General features: G+C 58.4%; 1 protein-coding gene across 3 annotated transcripts in view; it reads left to right on the top strand.

Annotated features, from left to right (window-relative positions):
- The window catches only part of AGAP3 (ArfGAP with GTPase domain, ankyrin repeat and PH domain 3), a 112,915-nt gene that overhangs the window by 48,342 nt on the left and 45,648 nt on the right, over positions 1-18,925 (top strand). For 2 of the 3 annotated variants that reach the window (XM_088054141.1, XM_014260690.2), the window contains exons 7-9: positions 2,814-2,941; positions 10,636-10,791; positions 15,523-15,615. In XM_088054141.1, coding sequence (XP_087910267.1) covers positions 2,814-2,941; positions 10,636-10,791; positions 15,523-15,615 — 377 coding nt within the window. Of the gene's footprint in view, positions 1-2,813; positions 2,942-10,635; positions 10,792-14,110; positions 14,246-15,522; positions 15,616-18,925 lie in introns of those variants that run through there. The other variant, XM_088054146.1, reaches the window with a different exon arrangement.

Genomic DNA, 18,925 nt, shown 5'->3' with positions numbered 1-18,925 from the left:
CAGTGTGGTCTCACAGAGGAGTTTGTGCTGCCCTTGCAGTAGGAAAGCAGCACCTAAACTGGATGGGGCAGCTGTTGCTCATGGGAACAAGTGTGAGGGAGCATTCCTGCTTAGGCTTGGAGAGGGGTCTGCAGCACAGTGATGCTGAGGGGCACAGGAAACCTGCACCACCTCCTGGGAGTTTGCCATCTGCTTAAATAAACTGTGGCCTTACCCTAAAGGGGATTGTGTGTTCCCTCTAGGGGAACAGGGAACAGGACAGGACAAGGGGGAATGGCCTGAATGCTGATGGGATGAGGTGTTTCTGGAGTGTGGGTAAGTGATTCTTCCTAGTGAGCACTGGTGGGTCATGATGCAGCTGGTTTGGCATCTGCTGGATCCTGGTGCAGCTGGTTTGGGGTCTTGTGGAGTCCTGGCAGTCACAGACTCTGTGATGACCTTGCCTCACATGGCAATCCAGTTTCCATCAGACCTTGTCTTTATATGACTTCTTCCACACAAGCTGCCAGCCCAGATCCCAGCAGACCTACCCTGGGCAGGCTGGGGAGGATGTCTGCTTCCCACAGCAGGAGCAGGAAGAGCCGCCCTCAGAGGTTGCTGCTTGCCTGTGCTGTGTGGAGTGTGTGCTGCAGCTCTGTTTCTGGAGAGCCCTTCCCTGCCCCTGTCCTGGGTGGTGTCCACAAGCAGTGGCTGCTGGCCGTTTTGGGGAGCAGGGCAATGTGCTGGCACGGGAGCCTGAGGCAGTGAGCGCCCTGTCCCTGGGTGTTCACAGACCGCTCTTCCCACACACACACGTGGTGCTGCAGGCTGGGGGGGATGCTCCAAGACACAAAAACTGGCATCTCCCTCTTCACCAGCTGCACGGGGATTCTTCAAGAGCTGGCTGGCCCTGGCTGTTGTGCCACCACAGTGCAGGCAGGAGCAGCAGAGACCCTGTTCCTCAGAGTGGGTCTTGGTGTCGGGTCTGTAGCCTGGAGCTGTGTGTGGTTGAGCTGTGCTGTGTCTGGACTGAGCATGTTGCAGTGTGTACCTGATGCTGCTGGGACATTTGTGGCTGAGGCTGTGTCTGGGCAGCCAGGCTGCTGAAGGTCACCATGAGAAAGACACGTGGCAGGAGAACAGGGGTCACTTCCCCCTTGCTGGTTTCTCATTTGCTGGCAGAATTCCCCCTGGAGGTGCTGCTCACTCTGTGGGAATTGTGCTCCTCCATCCTTCCCCAGTCCACAGATGTCACAGTGACTTCTGATAGGATGGGATCTTGGTATTGCCAGGAGGTGGCCCTGGCACAAGCAGGGACAGTGCCCTAGGCTGGGCTGTGTCCTGCAGTGTGTGCTTCAGGACTCCCTGAAGGCGAGGTTTGCGTGGTCCCCTCATGGCAGAGCCCTGCTGAGGTGGGAGCTGGTATGGAATGTGCCTTCTGTCCTCTTGGCTCCAGAGAGGTCTGATTAAAGAATTTATTCTCAGGATTGCCAGTTCCTGTTTGCAGAAATCTGGGGTTCAGATTCAGTAGATGTCAGGACAGTTTGCAAGGAGCCATCGGTGTGGGGGGTCTCAATTCTTGGGCTTCATTTTAAGGGTGTTTCTGTACCAAGAAAAGGTCAGGGAGCGCCTAGCCATGGTCACCTTGGCGGTGTTCCTGAGGAGGACTGACTGACCCAGCAGCTGTGCTGCCCTGGGCTGTGGGTGACTTCTTGAGCTTCACCTGTGCTGCAGATCCCAAGTGCATGGTCCTGCCTTTCCTCTGCCCTGAGCACTGGGGAGGGCAGGAGAGGACAGCCAGCAGCTCCATAGCCCAGGAGCTGTGGCTGAGGTGCTGGTGGCATTGCTGCTCTCCATTGTCCCCCTCAAACACGGGGAACATCCAGCACGAGCCCCCAGGGAGGCTCTGGATCCCCTGCCCAGGGGACATCTCCCATCCCAGTGCTGGCTGGGCACACTGTGAGCTCCGACCCCCCAGGGGCCAGGAAATGCCCAGGAAAAGCCCTCAGGCACTGCTGTTGTGGGCAGGGAGCCTGGCAGAGGCTCTGCCCATCATCTGTTCCGCACCACTGCCGCTAATGAGAAATTAACTGTGGGGCCAATGAGGCCACACTGGAGGGACAACATCTCCCCAGTCCTGAAATGAGGCACCTTGAGGTGACCTTTACCTTTCTGTGTGCTGGGCCCAGAGTCTCCTCTACCTCCTGAACAGTCAGACTTTTCTGGGCTAGTTTCTGCCATCCCTTACACCAATCTTTGTTCCAGTTTCTCTGGTTGACACTCACAGCTCTGCTGTACAACCAGTGAGGTGTGCCCTGCCCGCAGAGCCTGAGCAGCCCCACTGCCCAGTGCTGCTGTGAGTACCAGCACCTGAGTATCACTGTGTTTCAGAGCAAACCCAGCAGTCCAAGTCTGGACAGAGGAAGAGCATGCAAAGGTCCCTAGTGACCCACCAGGGATTCTACAGAGAACTCCTCAGGGTGTCACCTTACAGACCCACAAGGCCCAGACTGATGGAGGTGGCATTTGCCAAGGCAGCTCTGTCCAGTACCTGGCTCCTGGAGTTGCCATGAGGGGTGACTGAGAAGTGCTGGACTGCCCAGGGATTGTCCTGCAGCCTGTAGCTCATAGCAGACCAGGGCTCGTAGTGTCTCCGTGATGTCCATGGCAGAGAGCTGCTGTTCTTTGTGATGCCCGAGAGGGCAGGTGGCCTCTGGGGACGCAGCCTGAGCAGTGCAGGGAAGGGCCTGGGTCTCACTGAAGCCCTCCAGAAATCTGTGGGTGGAGGAAGCTGCTTTCTGAACTCTGACCCTGTCCCTTTCTCCCTTTTCCAGTGGCTCAGAAGGTGGTGGCTCTCCGGAAGAAGCACCAGCTGTCCATCGGCCCCTGCAAGTCCCTGCCCAACTCACCCAGCCACTCATCTGTTTCCGCAGCCTCCATTCCTTCTGTCCACATCAACCAGGTGGGGAATGGGAATGGGGAAAGCCAAGGACTTCTTGTGCTCTCGCCACCCTCAGCTCAGTACCCAAGAGTTCAGGCTCAGACTTGCACCGCTGCTCTGGGCTGGCTCGTTGGAAGAGCAGAGTGCTGTCACCCTGCTACTTCTGGCATAGCCCAGGGGAGCTGTGGCTGCCCCGTCTCTGGAAGTGTCCGAGGCCAGGTTGGAGCAGTGGGGCTTGGAGCAGCTGGGTCTAGGGGAGGATGTCCCTGCCCATGGCAGGAGGTGGAGTGAGATATACTTGAAGGTCCCTTCCAATCCAAAGCACTCCATGAGTTTATGATTGTGTGACAGTTTGCTTGCCTTGAGGTCAAGTTTCATGTCTAAGCCTTTGGGTCTGGCCCAGGGCTCCAGAGCGTGTCGTGCTTTGGCAGACACGCAGCAGAGCCATGAGCAGTGTGTGGGGAGCTCTTGGGCAGCACAGTGTGTGTGTGAGAGGGTGATGCTCTGGCTGCCCCAGCTGGGCTGCTCAGGTCCTGCTTCCCCTGGACTCGGGAAGCTGATGGTCTGTGTGCACATGCATCTGAGGGCTTCTGAGAGGATGGACCTGTGGAAAGGTGGGTTCAGTGGTGATATGAAGGAGCAGAACAGGGAAGGAGGTTCCCTCCGCTCTGCCACAGGAAGGGCTCTGTGCTGTTGGTAATGGTTGCCAAGGTCTTGGTGTGGGGAAGATAGTGATGTAGGTGTTTGTTCTGTGGTCCTGGAGCAGAGCTGAGGGCAGGACAAGCTCCATGCTGAGGGGCTGGGGAAGGAGAGCCTTTGGGCAACCACCTCACTGCATTCAAGCTTTGCTACATCCCCAGTGCCCGCAGAAATACTGGCCGGGTGACTGGTGAGGAAGAAAGGAGAGATCCTGGGCTCCATTGCTCCCCAGGCAACAGATTCCACCTCTGGAGCAACGGGTGTACGGAATCACAGGAGCTGTGACCGGGGCTGCAGGAAGGCTGCCTGTGACTGAGGGACAGCACATGTAGCTGATGAGCTTTTGTTAATGGGATTGCCTTTGAAACTCTTTGTGTGTCAGAACCTCCTGGGCCCACCACGGGAGCCTGTCCCTGCACAGACCTGAGCCATATCTGCAGCCACCAGCTACCTGGTTGTAGAGGCTTCTAAAGCTGGATTGCAAGTAGGTGAGTGCAGGTTTTTGCAGAGACCTGTGCCAGCTTCCTGGTGCTCCAGGTCACCGGGACACCAGCAAGTTCAGGTAAAGTCTGTGTGGCTGCTGGGGAAGGCTGCGAAGCCAGGTTCTGTCATAGTGTGCTTGTGTCCAGAAAGCTGGGGACAAGTTCAGTGGGAGACATCCAAGGTGGAGAGCAAAGTCCTAGGGAAATACAGATTTGAGTGTCTCTGGTAATTTGAGGGTTTTATTAGCAAACTCTGTACAGTATGAGCCTGGTTGGGAAGGAGCGGCCGCGTATCCTGGGAAGGAAGCAAGAGGCTGATGGCCAAAGTCAGCATTTCTGAGGGGAGCTGGACACTTGTTTAGTGTTTTATTTCATGTTCAAAGTGTGAGAAGAGTTCCAATAAATATGTGTCCTTGGCACTGGCTGTGCCAGGCAGGCAGTGTGTTTACCATGAAGCTGAAAAGCGTTCCCTGTGCTGTCAGACCCTCTGGGTTCCCCAGTCTGAATCCAGTCACTCATGTGACTGCATGGAACCTGAAGGAGTAGCAAAAATGTGTGGGAGGAAAGAGACCCCAAAGTATGGGGAAAGTAAGCACTTGACTGAGTTGGCTGAGGAATGAGTGCAGAGATAGGCCAAACCTGACCTAAAATACACAGGTGTAACGTAGAAGAGCTCCTTAAGGAAATGTGTCACTCAAAAAAAAAGGTGGATTTAGGACTGACTGTGGGGAAGCAAATTTTGGAAGAATTTTCTAACTGCATGTCATGAGCTTTGTGAGGTGATTGCTCAGAGCTGCCCCTGCTTTCCTCTCCTTCCCTTCCCACAGAGCAGCTCTCAGCACGGCTTGCGGACGACGTCTGTGTAGAGGTGAATTCTGGCCGCCTGCTCAGGGACAGACCTTTGCTCTCTGTGCCTTGCTGTGCTCCTGGCTTGGCTGGAGGGACGTAGGGAGCTGTGGTGGGAAGCAGAGCTGTGAAGGGAAGTAACGCAGCGTGCAGCTCACAGGGATTGCGGCTTGTGCCCCTCCCTGGACCTGCTCTGTGCCTGTCCAAGCCGTGCCCCTCCTGCCCTCAGCAGCCCTGGGCCCCACAAGGGTGATCAAAGTCCATTTGTGTTCCTGGGGTCTTGTGTGGTCCCACCACAGACCCTCTTGGTGCCAATGGCCCGTGCAGTCATCTTTGCCCTTCTCTCCCCCATTACTAAAGACACTTCTGAAAATAGTGAAGCAATGGTGAGTGATGCTAAAATGCCATGGAGTGTTTGTTCACCTGTCCTTGCATGGGCTCAGGAGTGAGATTCTGAAGCTGCTCCCCACCGCCCTCAGGGAAAATCCGTGTGGCTTTGGGAAACAAATTCACCCGTAAGTGATGGTTCTGACAGGGAACTGGGCAGAGCAGCCCACACACCCAGGTGTGTGCTCAGGCTGCCCAGGTGGGTACTGGGGAGCAGTGCCCTGGTGTCCCCTGCTCCTGGCCCAGCAGTCCGTGCTGGGGCAGCTCTGGGAGGGGGTGGACAGGCTCGCTCTGCCAGGAAGGACCAACGGGAGAGTGACGAGGTGTTTGTGGAGCAGAGCTGAACTCTGTCATGCCTCAGGGCCTGGGGCTCTCACCAGGGTTTCTCGTTTGCTTTTGCAAGTCAGAGAGCTGTAACTGACACAGAGAAAACAGGAAAAAGAGTTTAGGAGCACAGGACTTAACATGGAGATGAGGTGGAGAGAAGCCAGAGAAAAAACACAGTTAGGAGCTTTCGTTTGCCTTGTGCCACAGGTATCAGTGTGCACAGGTGTGACATGCACGTGGGACAGAAGGATTCCCTTCCAGTACTGCCTGGGAGGGGCAGGAGGAGTCTGGAACAGTGGGACTGGCATTTGGGGGACCGGATGAGGCCCTGGAACAACAGGATTGGCATTTAGGGGCAGGAGGAGCCCCTGGAACTGGGATTGGCAGTCCTGCTGTGGGCCTGGTCTGGCCCAAGCTGCGGGGAGCTTCCAGCTGCAAAGGCACTTTTCTTGGAATGGAAACAAGGGGGCCCCCTCAAAGGGCTTCTTATGGTAGGTAGAAGCTGGGACCCAGCCCTGTCCTGTCTCTTGTTCTGGGCACAACTCTTCTGGAAATAGCTTTACACTACTGGCTGAGCCAAACTAACTTTCTTGGAAATGGCCCCTGATTGTGTGGTCTGTCAGTTGGACCAGTCCTGCATGGTTACTGGGAGAGGAGGGACTCCAGAGGACCCTGGTGATTTTGTTACCCATATGTCTGGAGGATTCTCTTCTCCTGGGACAGTGGTGCTGTGGATGCGTCCCGTTCTCCTTGCACAGTGGATGATTGTCTTGGGAACCAGCCAAATGCCCTAGTTTCCTTTCTGCCTTTGGGAGTTTGGGGCTTTTTCTCTTATTCTGCAGCAGTGCCTGGAGCCTGGAGGACATTGCTCCATCCATGGGGAGGGAGAGGGAGCTGTAGGAGCAGGTCAGCCCTGGTCAGTGTTTTCCACCAGCTCTCATGAGTCGCTAGATGTGCTCAGCGGGTCCGTGACCCTGCGTACTGTGTTCAGCATCAATCTGGTACGGCAGGAGCCAGGGCCAGCCCTGGACTCCTCCCTTGGGGACATAGATCTGTCCCTTTGGCCTTCCCAGTGGCTTGAGGTGTGTGGGTCTGCACCCGCTGGAGCAGGCACCTTGTACTCCCCAGAGCCCAGCAGCCCCAGGGAAAGCTCTTGCCTGCTGCCTTGGGCTGTCCTCTCTGTATCTGGCCCACACCTGCTGCTGAGAGAGCAGCTTGGATGGGTTTGGGAATCCCACTCCTCACTTGGCCCTGCCTCCCACCCTGCTCCCTCCTGGCAGCTCCTGGCCCTTGCCTACAGGGAGGGGATGGGAGTTTCTCAGGCCAGTGGGTGCTTGCAACACCTGCAGAGTTGTTCTACCTGATTTCCTCTCTTTTGCTGCCCCGTTCTCAGTCTTTCTTCAGGGCCTCTGGGATGCCTTTGGGAGTTCCCCAGGCTGTGGGTGAGTCACTGTTGTGTTTGCTGTGGGATGGCAGTTTGTCTTTCTGCCAAGAAACTGGTTCTCAGCAGCTGGAGGAGGTTACACAGGTACCTCCTGCAGGTACCTGACAGGCTGGTGGAGGGAGCTGGGTGCTCCCCTGGGCCTTGGGAGCTGCTGCCATCCCCGCTGTGCTCGGTATCATGGCTCTTCTCCGATGGCCTCGGTCTGCCTTCCTGCACGGGCTCTTTGGGGCCACTTGGAGGGCCTTCACCCAGACTTCAGTGAGAGATCAGATGAAGGAGGTGGAAAATCAAAGTTTGCAAGTGAAGTGAAGCCCCAAGGGCAGCTCACCTGAGCTGGTAACAGCGCTCACTGGCCTGCTGCGGCACGTTCCGTCAGAGCTCAGGAGCTGCAGCAGCAGGTGTTGGCATTTCCTCCTGGAAGCCCGTGTCCCGTTGCCTGCTCTGCTCCTGCCCACTTTCCATCGTCCATATGCTCCTCTGGCTTCTCCCTTCTTCCTGCAGACACCAGGTTGGTGTTTGCTCTTTGTGCTCTTCCACTCAGAGCCCTGCCCAAACTACCTTTTCTGTCTCAGACCTTGTTAGGCCAGGAATTACTGCCCTGAGCTCCAGCTGTGTTCTGCCCTTCCCAGGCACCCCATGGCACTGTTGATGGATGCTCCTCCACCGGGTACACGCTGATGGGAAGGATTTGTCCCACGGGTGTTCTGCTGTGTTCTCAGATTCCAGTGGTGACCACAGGCGGTTGTTCAGGTCCACCAGCAAAGTACCTGCCAATAGCAGACACATGGTACTGGCCCAGACCTGTCATCTTGTCAGGGTTCTCCTACATCCCTGAGATTTGTTCTGTGTCTCTGGATCCCACAGAAGTTCTGGAGCTCCCTGCTCCAGTGGAGCAGTTATGTCTCAGGATTGCCTGAGCCACTCTCTGTCTTTGAAGGATTTTCTCCTCCGCCCCGAAACTCGTCATAGCTTGCCTTCATAGCCTGGTGTGAGCCATCCTCCAGCCCCAGAGCCCTTCCTGAGGCTTGGTCTGTGGGACACGGGAGGCTCAAAGGCCAGTGTCCTTCGTCACTCAAGGACAGTAACCTTGGTTCCAGCACAAGGCAGACTTACAGGCTAAGGAAGGTTATTCTGGCCAGACAGAAATGACACACAGGACTGCAGGGAGTAAGTGAAATATAAACCAGGATGTAGCAGAATTTCTTCCTTGATGCTTTCGTGTCCATCACCTGCATCTACAGGGTTTGTTACAGCTGCTCTGGCAGGAGCTCAGACTCTGCAGCCTCCTCAGAACTGGCTTCTCCCCACAGTCACAGCATCGTGAACACGCTGCCAAGGTCACCGAGATATGCCAAGCATGGCCAGGAGCTGGTCTTGGAGGGGCAGCCATGCCCAGCTCACTGTTCCATGTGGCAGGTTGTCTGTGTTGCTGCACCCTCCTTCTCTTCCTAACACTTGGAATATTTCACTTTCTTTGACCTAGTTCACATATGGTGAATCAGCTGAACACAGACTGTGCCTGTGTGCACTCAGTGGCCCTGGCTCTCTGCAGCTCTTCCTTCATCACAGCACCTGCAAACTCCTGTGTGGCTGTTGGCTCTGGGATTGTCTCTGTTGAAGGCTCAGAAGTCACTGGCAGGTGACATGTTGCTTCGACCCTTTGTGTCCCTGGTGGTCCCCCTTCCCTGGGACAGCAGAACCTTCTTGTCCAGCACAGGGTTCCTCACCCTGCAGAGGAGCTCCCAGGTAACATTCCCTTCTCTGGACAGAGTTCCTAGCCTCTTGTACTTGTGGAAAAGCACAACCAGACCAGGTTCCCTCTTGTTCTGTGTTGCAGGACTTCAGAATGGTTTCTGTTTCCAGACAGGCGGAGATTGTCAGAGCCACCCACCTGCTTACAGCATGGAGTTCTTTTCCTTGCTCTGCCTTCGTGAGGAGGAAGCTGAAATGCTGCTTGGGTGGCTTTTTCCTCTCTCAAGTTCTCATTGTGTGTTCTCCCACATCTCTTGTCCAAGCTGAGGGGATCCGTGGCTCGGTGAAGGTTGCACCTCTTTCTGAGACCGGGCTGTGGATCATGGTCACTGCTCTGCCTGTGCAGCCCCTTTCATACTTCTCTGAACTGCTTGTGTCAGAATAAGGCTCTGATCCCACTGGGGCTGGGGGTCTCTCATGGAGCCCCTGCAGCAGATCATCACCCTGTGTGGGCTCCATTCCCGCTCAGAGTGTAGGTGGGATGGAGGAAGTCACCGGGCCATTGAAGCCACCACTCTGCAAGCGTGGAGCTGGGAGGAGGAGGAGGAGGCTGTCTCTTCTGGGGTGCTGGAACTCACCTGCCCTTCCAGGGGCAGCTCCTCCACGTGTTTCTGAAATACTGTTCAGAGCTGCCAGGGAGCTCAGGCTGCCGTGTGCCATGTCATAGTGACATGGCCTGGGCTGCAGACCTGAACTGTTTCCATGCTGTTTCTGGCATGTCCCTAAGCTGCTGTCCAGTGGCTGCCCACACTGCTGGCATGAGCAGGGTGGGAGTGAGCAGCCTCGTCTGGAAGAGCTGTGTTGGTGACATGGCTGCATGGCTGCACAGTTGGATCTTCCTGTTGCCATGAAGTCCAGTGAGGTTTTAGGGAAGCCCCTTGTGTTTCCAGGCACAGGCCACTACAGCCATGGCTGTGGTGGTCTGCAGGCATGGGAGGTGTGTGCCAGCCTCAGGGTCTGCTCAGACAGACCTCCAAACCAGCAGCAGAGATGGGCTTCACACAGAGCTTGGGCTTGGGGTGTGGCACTCTGTGCTTCAGGACACGGGCAACATGAAGGTTGGAGTCCTGGGGACATGCATCCCCATCGGCATCACGGCTGTCCTCGTGAGACACAGAATGGGTGAGTGGGACTTGGAGCTGGGCAGGCTTTGGGCTGCCTCGCAGCCTCATATCTGATGGGCTCAGGGAGAGGAAGGGTATGACTGCCCAAGGAGAGAGACTCTGGTTCTCTGTTCTGGGAGCAGGTGGAGGTGCCCTAGTTGTGCCCCTCTGCTGGACACAGCCACGTGGGACCCTGCTGCCCCAGGCCTTGTTCCACACCTATGTTTGGAAGGGCTTCAGCTGCGTTTCTCTGGACATTTGCTGCCCTTCTCTTTGATTTCAGAACCTGAACATTTTACTGGTGAAAAAACTAGAGCAGAAAGAGAGGAAAGGCTTCACAAGCCCCTCTGTTGAGCAGGAGCAGTGCCTGGCATTGTATGTCTCTCTGGGTTGCCCAGGGAGGTTGTGAGCTCCCCATCTCTGGAAGTGTTCAAGGCCAGGTTGATTTGGGCTTGTAGCAATCTGGTATAGTGGAAGTTATCCTTGCCCGTGGCAGGGGGTTGGAACTAAATGATCTTTAAGGTCCCTTCCAACTGAAACGATTCCACGATTTTTTGGATGCGACCCAGTCCCAGTCCTGCGCGGCACTCCGTGCCCTGGCACAGTGGTGTTCCTGCAGTTGTGCCCCCAGGTAGCCTATCTCTGACCTCTCTGACCATCCATCTCCTCCTGCAGGCCACCAACGGTGGAGGAGCCTTCAGTGACTACTCCTCCTCTGTGCCCTCCACCCCAAGCATCAGCCAGCGGGAGCTGCGGATTGAGACCATCGCTGCCTCCAACACCCCCACCCCCATCCGCAAGCAGTCCAAGCGGCGCTCCAACATCTTCACGGTAAGCGGCACAGGGAGCCCGGGGGCTCTGGGGAGGGTTTTGAGCAGAGGAGGGGGCAGGGGAGCGGGTCACAGCAGCCTGAGCCCACAGGTTCTCCTGCACGGCAGCCCGTGCTGCGCCGCAGGAGGGCCGGGGATGCAGGAGGCCGGGGATGCAGGAGGCCGGGGATGCAGGAGGGCTGGGGATGCAGGAGGCCGGGGATGCAGGAGGCCGGGGATGCAGGAGGCTGGGGATGCAGGAGGGCCGGGGATGCAGGAGGGCCGGGGATGCAGGAGGCTGGGGATGCAGGAGGCTGGGGATGCAGGAGGCCGGGGATGCAGGAGGGCCGGGGATGCAGGAGAGCCAGGGATGCAGGAGGGCCGGGGATGCAGGAGGCTGGGGATGCAGGAGGGCCGGGGATGCAGGAGAGCCAGGGATGCAGGAGAGCCAGGGATGCAGGAGGCCGGGGATGCAGGAGGCTGGGGATGCAGGAGGCCGGGGATGCAGGAGAGCCAGGGATGCAGGAGGCCGGGGATGCAGGAGGCAGGGGATGCAGGAGGGCCGGGGATGCAGGAGGCCGGGGATGCAGGAGGCCGGGGATGCAGGAGGGCCGGGGATGCAGGAGGGCCGGGGATGCAGGAGGCCGGGGATGCAGGAGGCAGGGGATGCAGGGGGGCCGGGGATGCAGGAGAGCCAGGGATGCAGGAGGCCGGGGATGCAGGAGGCAGGGGATGCAGGAGGGCCGGGGATGCAGGAGGCCGGGGATGCAGGAGGCCGGGGATGCAGGAGGGCCGGGGATGCAGGAGGCAGGGGATGCAGGAGGGCCGGGGATGCAGGAGGCCGGGGATGCAGGAGGCCGGGGATGCAGGAGGCCGGGGATGCAGGAGGCAGGGGATGCAGGAGGCCGGGGATGCAGGAGGCAGGGGATGCAGGAGGGCCGGGGATGCAGGAGGGCCGGGGATGCAGGAGGGCCGGGGATGCAGGAGGCCGGGGATGCAGGAGGCAGGGGATGCAGGAGGCCGGGGATGCAGGAGGCCGGGGATGCAGGAGGCAGGGGATGCAGGAGGCCGGGGATGCAGGAGGCAGGGGATGCAGGAGCGTGCGTGCGCGTGGGGGGGACCCTGTGCGTGTGCAGGGCCCGTGGTGCTGCAGGCTGCCTCGGGCAGGGTGTGCGTGCACGGGGAGCGTCTGGGAGCAGGACATTCCTCACACACATGAGTGTGCAAGGGTGCACTCGTGTGGGTGTGTAGTGTGAGTGAGCTCCTGCTCTTTACGGGGAGCGCAGCTGTGCGTGCACAGCACCAGTGACTCTGTTCATCTTCTCCTTGGGGCTCATACCCTGAGCGTGGCACGGAGCCCCTGGTCACTTGGCCTCCTGTTTGGTGCCGGTGATGCTGTGCCCAGTGGTGCTGTGCAGAGCTCAGCACCTGGCATGGGGCCCTGCTCACTCCCGTTCCTGAATCCTGCGTGACTTGAGCAGCACACGTGGGAGCTGCTGTGGGTGAGGAGGGAGGGAAGACAGAGAGGAAGCAGTAAAGCTGTGGGCCCCAGGTGGAGCAGGGTGCATTTGCAGCCCTCAGCTGTGCTGGTTGCCTTGCAGCCTGCCTCTCTGCACGCTCTCACACCACGCACACGCTGTCCACGCGGTGTGCGAGGTCCTGCCCTCACACTCACCCTTGCTCTGAGCACAGCCACGAGTGTCCCCTCGCTGTGAGCGCACACGTGTCCCAGTCCCGTGTCTAGTGTAGGTGTAGCCTCTGTTCCCTGTGTACATGTGCAGACTCCGGCCTTGCTCCTCTCCCCGTCTTAATGTGCTTTCCAGCCACCATTGCTCAGCACACCGTGTCTGCTGTTTGTGGAACCGGCCACCACAAAGCCTTTGTACCTGTTGTACCGTGTCACCCTCGTGACCAGCCGCTGCTGCTCTGAGCCCAGACCACACAAATTCAGTGTCCTATGCCCCATTCCTCTCACTGCACCATTGGCATCCCAGATTCCCCACTCCTTTGTGCCGGGAATGTGCCCATCTCCCCTGGCTTCTGATACCCTGGAAGCTTCTGCGCTGACCTCCCGAATACTCTGTACGTTCCCCCCGGCTGCATCTGGTGCAGCCCCAGCTCTCTGTGCACGCCCCAGGCCCACGCTCACCCCGTCCGTCCTGCCGGCACACGCTGCCCCTCGCAGCAGGTCGCCAGTGCCAGCGCACGGTCGTTCCCTCGCTGCCTTCCCCTCGGTGTGCTCACAGCCTCTGGAATGCCCCGTAGCCGTCCCGTGGCCGTGCTCCCACTGCACGCAGCGCCGGCGGCCGCTCGCCCCTCCGCCCCGCCGTTCTGTGCCTCGTGCTCGCGCGGTGCCACCACCCATCCTGCTGGCTGCGCGCCGCCGCCTCTGGACTCGCCGCCGGCTCATGTTCATGCTCTCCAGAGCCCCATGCTCGCTCACTGGGGTGGGCACGCGCTTGGGGGGGAGGAGGGCGGCTTGCTGCGCGGCTTGCGCTTGTTCGCTGTGGGCTCCATCGTGCGTGTAGGGCTCTCACGTGCTCGCTCATCCCGGGCTCACGCTTGCTCTCCGCCGCGGGCTCACCTGTGCTCGGCAGCGCGCGCTCACTCGCCGCGGGGCTGGGGCTCACCTCACCTGCTTGCTCGTGTGCTGCTGCACATCCATGGCTCACGTTGACGTCTTCACCCATCTGGTCGTGGCAGCAGCAGCAGCTCCCGACACCTCCCACAGTGGGACAGGACCAGGCAGGGCGGGAAGGGAAGCGAAGGAAAGGGCAGGCTGTTTTCTGCCATTAGCTTTACCCAGGCAGGCAGCACAGGTGTAGCCAGCAGCCTTCATCCTCGTGGGGTCCCCAGGTGGGCACAGGCCTTTCTTAGGTACAGTGCTCAGCCCGGCTCTGGGAGCCGCTGCAGCCCCAGTCCCGAGCTACGTTTGCTCCTTTGCTCCTCTTTTCCTCTCCCCCTTCTCCTTTCCTCCCCCTCCTCCCTGTTTTCCTCCTCTTCCTCCTTCTCCTCTCCTCTTCTACTCTTCTCCTTCTCTCTTCTACTCTCCTTCTCCTCTCTCCTGCTCTAGCTCCTCTCCTGCTCCCCTCCCACTCCCCACTGGATCGCATTCCCCCCTGGGGGGTCTGCGTGCCCTAGAGCTCCAGGTGGAGACAAACTCTGCGCCCACCCGCGCCTCGAGGCGCCCACCCACTCCTGACCCCCAGCCCCGACTGCTGCTGCCGCCGGCGCCCACTCCGTGGCCTGTCCGTGCTGTCCACTGGCACCCATCACTGACAGACTCGTGTCCGTGTTCTGAGTATAACTTGCCAAACTCTTTATTCTTTCGATATTTGCAGATATGTGCCACTGTTTCCAACTTTTCATCAACAAAAAGGCCTTTCCAACTCCTTCCAAATTAGAAGATCCAGGTGGTTACACACGGCACCTCTGTACAAATTCTCTCACTTTTCATTGCCTCTCCAGGGCCGGATAAGGGATGGGCACTGGGATTGATCTAAGATTAGAGGCTCGCCCGCCCTCCAGCCAGCATGGGTCCCCCCCTCGGAGACACGCAGGAGCCTTTTAAATCCCCCCAATGTAAAGTCTAGGAAGCGCTGAGACGGCCTGCGCCTGCACTTTAAGCTGGGACATTTCTGGGCCTGCTGGATGCTGTCTAGGCACTGCCCTTTCTCGGGGATGCCAGGCGGACGACCCTCCTGGGACGGGAAGACCTGCAGACGCACCGGGACCGGGCGACAGCCGCGCATGGAGCTGGATGGGCCAAAAGACGCTTTGCTGCTGCCTGCGGGAGCCGCTGCAGCGCCTGCCGCTAGCGCTCCGCTCCTTCTTCCCTCCTGCACCTCTGCAGCCTGCATGGACTCCTGCTCCTCCTCCTCTTCTCCTCGCAGCCAAGCAGCCATCTGTGTCTCTTTAGTTTTCTTCTCTTTCGATCTCTTTGTTTGGTTCTGGGCCCATAATCTGGTGAATCGGTGTCCCAGGCGCGCGGGGCTCGTATCCCTTTCTGATCCAAAGCACACGGGGCCCTCCTGGACTGAGGGGGTGTGTAGGACGCTCCAGAGAGACGCTGCCGCTGCCTCCTGCCATTGTTGTGATTCTGAATGTATTGGTTGTGCTCCATGCCATGTATGACTTGGTATTTCCCTCTGTCCTAAGCACTTTGAATGAGTTCTGCTCAACAGACTGTAAATTTCATATTGTATTTATCGGAGTTTGCTCTCCCTGCGGCCCTCGGGTGCTGGTGGGTCCCGCTCTCGCCGCTCTAGACGTGTGGTAGATATTTATTGTCCATGCTCTTTTGTAAGGGGCTGGTATCTTTGCCCGGTGACCTGTGCTACTTTGTATGGTGCAAGTGTGTTACCAGAATAAATCTGTTGGATTAGTAGAGGTGTGAGTTCCTTCACTGCCTGAGCCTCTCCTGCTTCCATCCATGCTCCACCTGCATCCCATGCCATTTCTGTCTGTCGCCATGGTCCTGTGTGCCCCACGGGAGGGGGGGCCCACATAGCCCCGCTCTGCCAGGAGGAGGACAGCTCTGCTTGCCGAGGGGGGAGAGGAGAGCTTGCTGGGGGGCTGGGCTGGAGTGTCCCGAGTGTCCCTAGAGGGGCCGGGCGAGGGCCCGGCTGCGCTGTGCGCTGGGAGAGCTGGCCTGGGGGAGAGCAGACTGCTCTGGAGCCTGCTGGGGACAGGGGACCGTGCGTTTCGGTCTCCTGTGCCCGGCTCTAACGCGCCTGTGTCTCTTCTCTTCCAGTCTCGGAAGGGCGCGGACCCGGAGCGCGACAAGAAGGTGCCGGAGTGTAAAGCGGACAGTATTGGCAGCGGGCGGGCCATTCCCATGAAGCAGGTTCGGAGCTCCCCCTGGCCCCGCTGCGAGAGCAGGGGCTGGGGCCCGTGGGCTGGGGCAGCCCCCGCTGGGGGCCGGCTGGTGCCCCCCTGCTCCGAGGGGCTGCACGCCCGCAGCTCCAGCAGCGAGCGTGGGGCTGGGGGTGCTGGTGTGGGCCCTGTGCCCTGGCTGGGTGGGGGGCTCTGGTGGGGGCTGTGGTGGGGGCTGTGGCAGGGTGGTGCTAGGGGCTGCGGCAGCGGCTGCAGAGCGGTTCCAGCAGATGGCATCCATGCCCCACGCCCGCTGCAGCCCCCGCCGCAGCCTCTCTCTGCTCCTTCCCTGCTCCTCTCCCTTTCCTTTCCTCTCCTACTCCTGCTCCTAGCAGGACATGAAGGGGAGTCCCCTCTTCATGGGCTACTGTGAAAAGCTGTGAACACAGTGCCCACACCGTGAGCCGCTGGGAACCTGAGGGAGGCACTGCTTCCTCCAGCAGCAGTGCATTCTGCTCCTGCCTCTTGGCTTCCAGGGAGGCTTGAACTGTCTGGATCCAAGCCGGAGTGTTGTCTGCCCCTGTGGCAGTCACTGGCAAGCAGTGCCGGGTGATGTCCAAGCGAGCCGAGTGGTGTGGATTGGCTGGATGGTGTTTCCATCAGGATTTCCTTGCATTACTGCAGAGACTGATCTGGCAGTGCCTGGTTGTGCTCCTGCCTTGCGCGTTGTGCCCCCGTTGTGGATCCATTTACCCTCTGCTGGGCCCTCTGTGCCCCATGTGCCCCCCAACACTGCCAGGGCCGAGTTGCACAGGGCCAGTTGTGTCTCGGCATTGCAGGAGTGCTGGGACATGAGGCAGGAGAGTGGAGTCTACATCCCCACCAGGTTCTGGCTGTCTGGTACAATTCCATGCTGAGATTCCATAGGGCAGGACTCAGTGAGGCCAGGCTAGCTGAGGAGTGGAGTGGTGGGTCAGAAGAGAAAGACCCTGCTCACTGCTGGAGCTGCCAGAGCTCCTGCCCTTCCCTGCCCATGGACTAATCCTGGGGCAGGTTTGTGCAGGGCTGTTGGTGCCCCGGGCAGGGGACTGTGCTGGAAGGAGGGTGGTGTTGGGAAGGCAGGTTGGGAGGATCAGCTCTGGGGCAGAGGGAACAATGACAGGAGAAGCAATGGCAGGGTGGGGACTGTGGCATCTCACACATGGGGGCTCTGTTCCTGAGGTGCCCAGGTTTGGCACAGCCCCAGCAGGAAGAGGCAGCCCAGCTACGTGCTGGGCCATGCCCTGCTCTCTGCAGCACAGGGCCTGTTGGTGTGCAGTTGGTTGTTGTTGCTGTGCAGTGGGTTGTTGTTGGCATGCAGCAGGTTGTTGTTGGTATGCAGTGGGTTGTTGCTGTGCAGTTGGTTGTTGTTGGTATGCAGTGGGTTGTTGTTGGTGTGCAGTGGGTTGTTGTTGCTGTGCAGTGGGTTGTTGCTGTGCAGTGGGTTGTTGTTGGTATGCAGTGGGTTGTTGTTGGTGTGCAGTGGGTTGTTGTTGCTGTGCAGTGGGTTGTTGCTGTGCAGTGGGTTGTTGCTGTGCAGTGGGTTGTTGTTGGCATGCAGTGGGTTGTTGTTGGTATGCAGTGGGTTGTTGCTGTGCAGTTGGTTGTTGTTGGTATGCAGTGGGTTGTTGCTGTGCAGTGGGTTGTTGTTGCTGTGCAGTGGGTTGTTGGTGTGCAGTGGGTTGTTGTTGCTGTGCAGTGGGTTGTTGTTGGTGTGCAGTGGGTTGTTGGTATGCAGTGGGTTGTTGGTATGCAGTGGGTTGTTGTTGCTGTGCAGTGGGTTGTTGTTGCTGTGCAGTGGGTTGTTGTTGGTGTGCAGTGGGTTGTTGGTATGCAGTGGGTTGTTGGTATGCAGTGGGTTGTTGTTGCTGTGCAGTGGGTTGTTGTTGCTGTGCAGTGGGTTGTTGTTGGTGTGCAGTGGGTTGTTGTTGGTATGCAGTGGGTTGTTGTTGGTATGCAGTGGGTTGTTGCTGTGCAGCGGGTTGTTGTTGGCATGCAGCGGGTTGTTGGTATGCAGTGGGTTGTTGGTATGCAGTGGGTTGTTGTTGCTGTGCAGTTGGTTGTTGTTGGTATGCAGTGGGTTGTTGCTGTGCAGTGGGTTGTTGTTGGTATGCAGTGGGTTGTTGTTGGTATGCAGTGGGTTGTTGGTATGCAGTGGGTTGTTGGTATGCAGTGGGTTGTTGTTGCTGTGCAGTGGGTTGTTGTTGCTGTGCAGTGGGTTGTTGTTTGTGGTGAGTCTTTGCTGTGAGGTGGGTTGTTGTTTGTGGTGGGTCGTTGGTTTGCAGTGGCAGTGCCCATATGCTCTGGTTTGGGGTCAGCCCAACCTGGGCAGCAGGAGAAGCAGTGGGTGGCTTATTCTGTGATGAGGTAGGGGAGGCTGAGTGGAGAGCAGCTGGAGCCCTCAGTGAGACCTGACTTGGTTCCCCAGGTCCTGTTGCTGCCTGCTGGAGGGCTGGTCCTGAGAGGGACCCAACAGCCTTTCGTGCCTGGACCTTTGGGTTCCTTTTTCCAGGATCTCCCTCCACTCGGCAGAGCAGGGTAATTGCTTTACCCCTCTGTCTTCATTGCTGCTGACAAGGCCTGGCCTTGCCTGCTCTGCCAGACACTGTGCTGGTTTAGTGGGATTAAGTCATTCCACGCGTTCCTGTGTGAAATGGGGAGAACTGGGACCAGCAGAGGCCTGGGCCTGCAAACACAAGCTGTACATGTTTTCTGGGCTTTGCAGGGAGGAGGAGATGCCGTGCTGCTGCCTGGTTCTGGGCTAAGCAGTGGGACCAGTTCATGGCAGCAGCAGCTCACAAGGAGAGCCTGGAGCAGAGTTCCCATGGGAGATCAAGGTCCATGCTGGGTTCAGGACTGGCACCTCTTCTAGCCAGAGTTGTGAGAGGCAATTTCACAGAGATCAGAGATCCTGGCAGTGTTTTCAGAGGAACATATGCGGGGGGAAGTGGTGTTGAAAAGGTGGACACTAGCTTGTGCCAGCAGATACTGACACGTGGCTTGTGGGGAAGGGCTTGTCAGGGGGTCCACAGTGAGGTTAGCACTACAGCTTGGCACATTCCTGCCGTGGCCCTACGCCACAAGGAGTGATGGCTTGGTACCATCAATGGCAAGAGGAGCAAAGACTCCCTGGAGGTGTAGCTGTGTATCACAAAGATTGGGGACAGGGGATGGTTGCTCTGGTCTCTGCTACGGACCTGCCCCTACTGGAGGATGGTGGAGGTGTCATTGCTTGCTGGCTCGGAGAGGCAGTGGGAGAGTGGGGCCTTTGGTTGGTTTTCCTCGCAGATCGCTCGCTGGTC

This window comes from Pseudopodoces humilis, chromosome 1, assembly GCF_049639895.1.
Source record: "Pseudopodoces humilis isolate 2021_Gansu_Grassland_sample_001 chromosome 1, ASM4963989v1, whole genome shotgun sequence".
Lineage (NCBI taxonomy): Eukaryota > Metazoa > Chordata > Aves > Passeriformes > Paridae > Pseudopodoces > Pseudopodoces humilis.
Note: the sequence above shows the minus strand (reverse complement) of the source record. Positions and strands in the feature narration are given on the sequence as shown.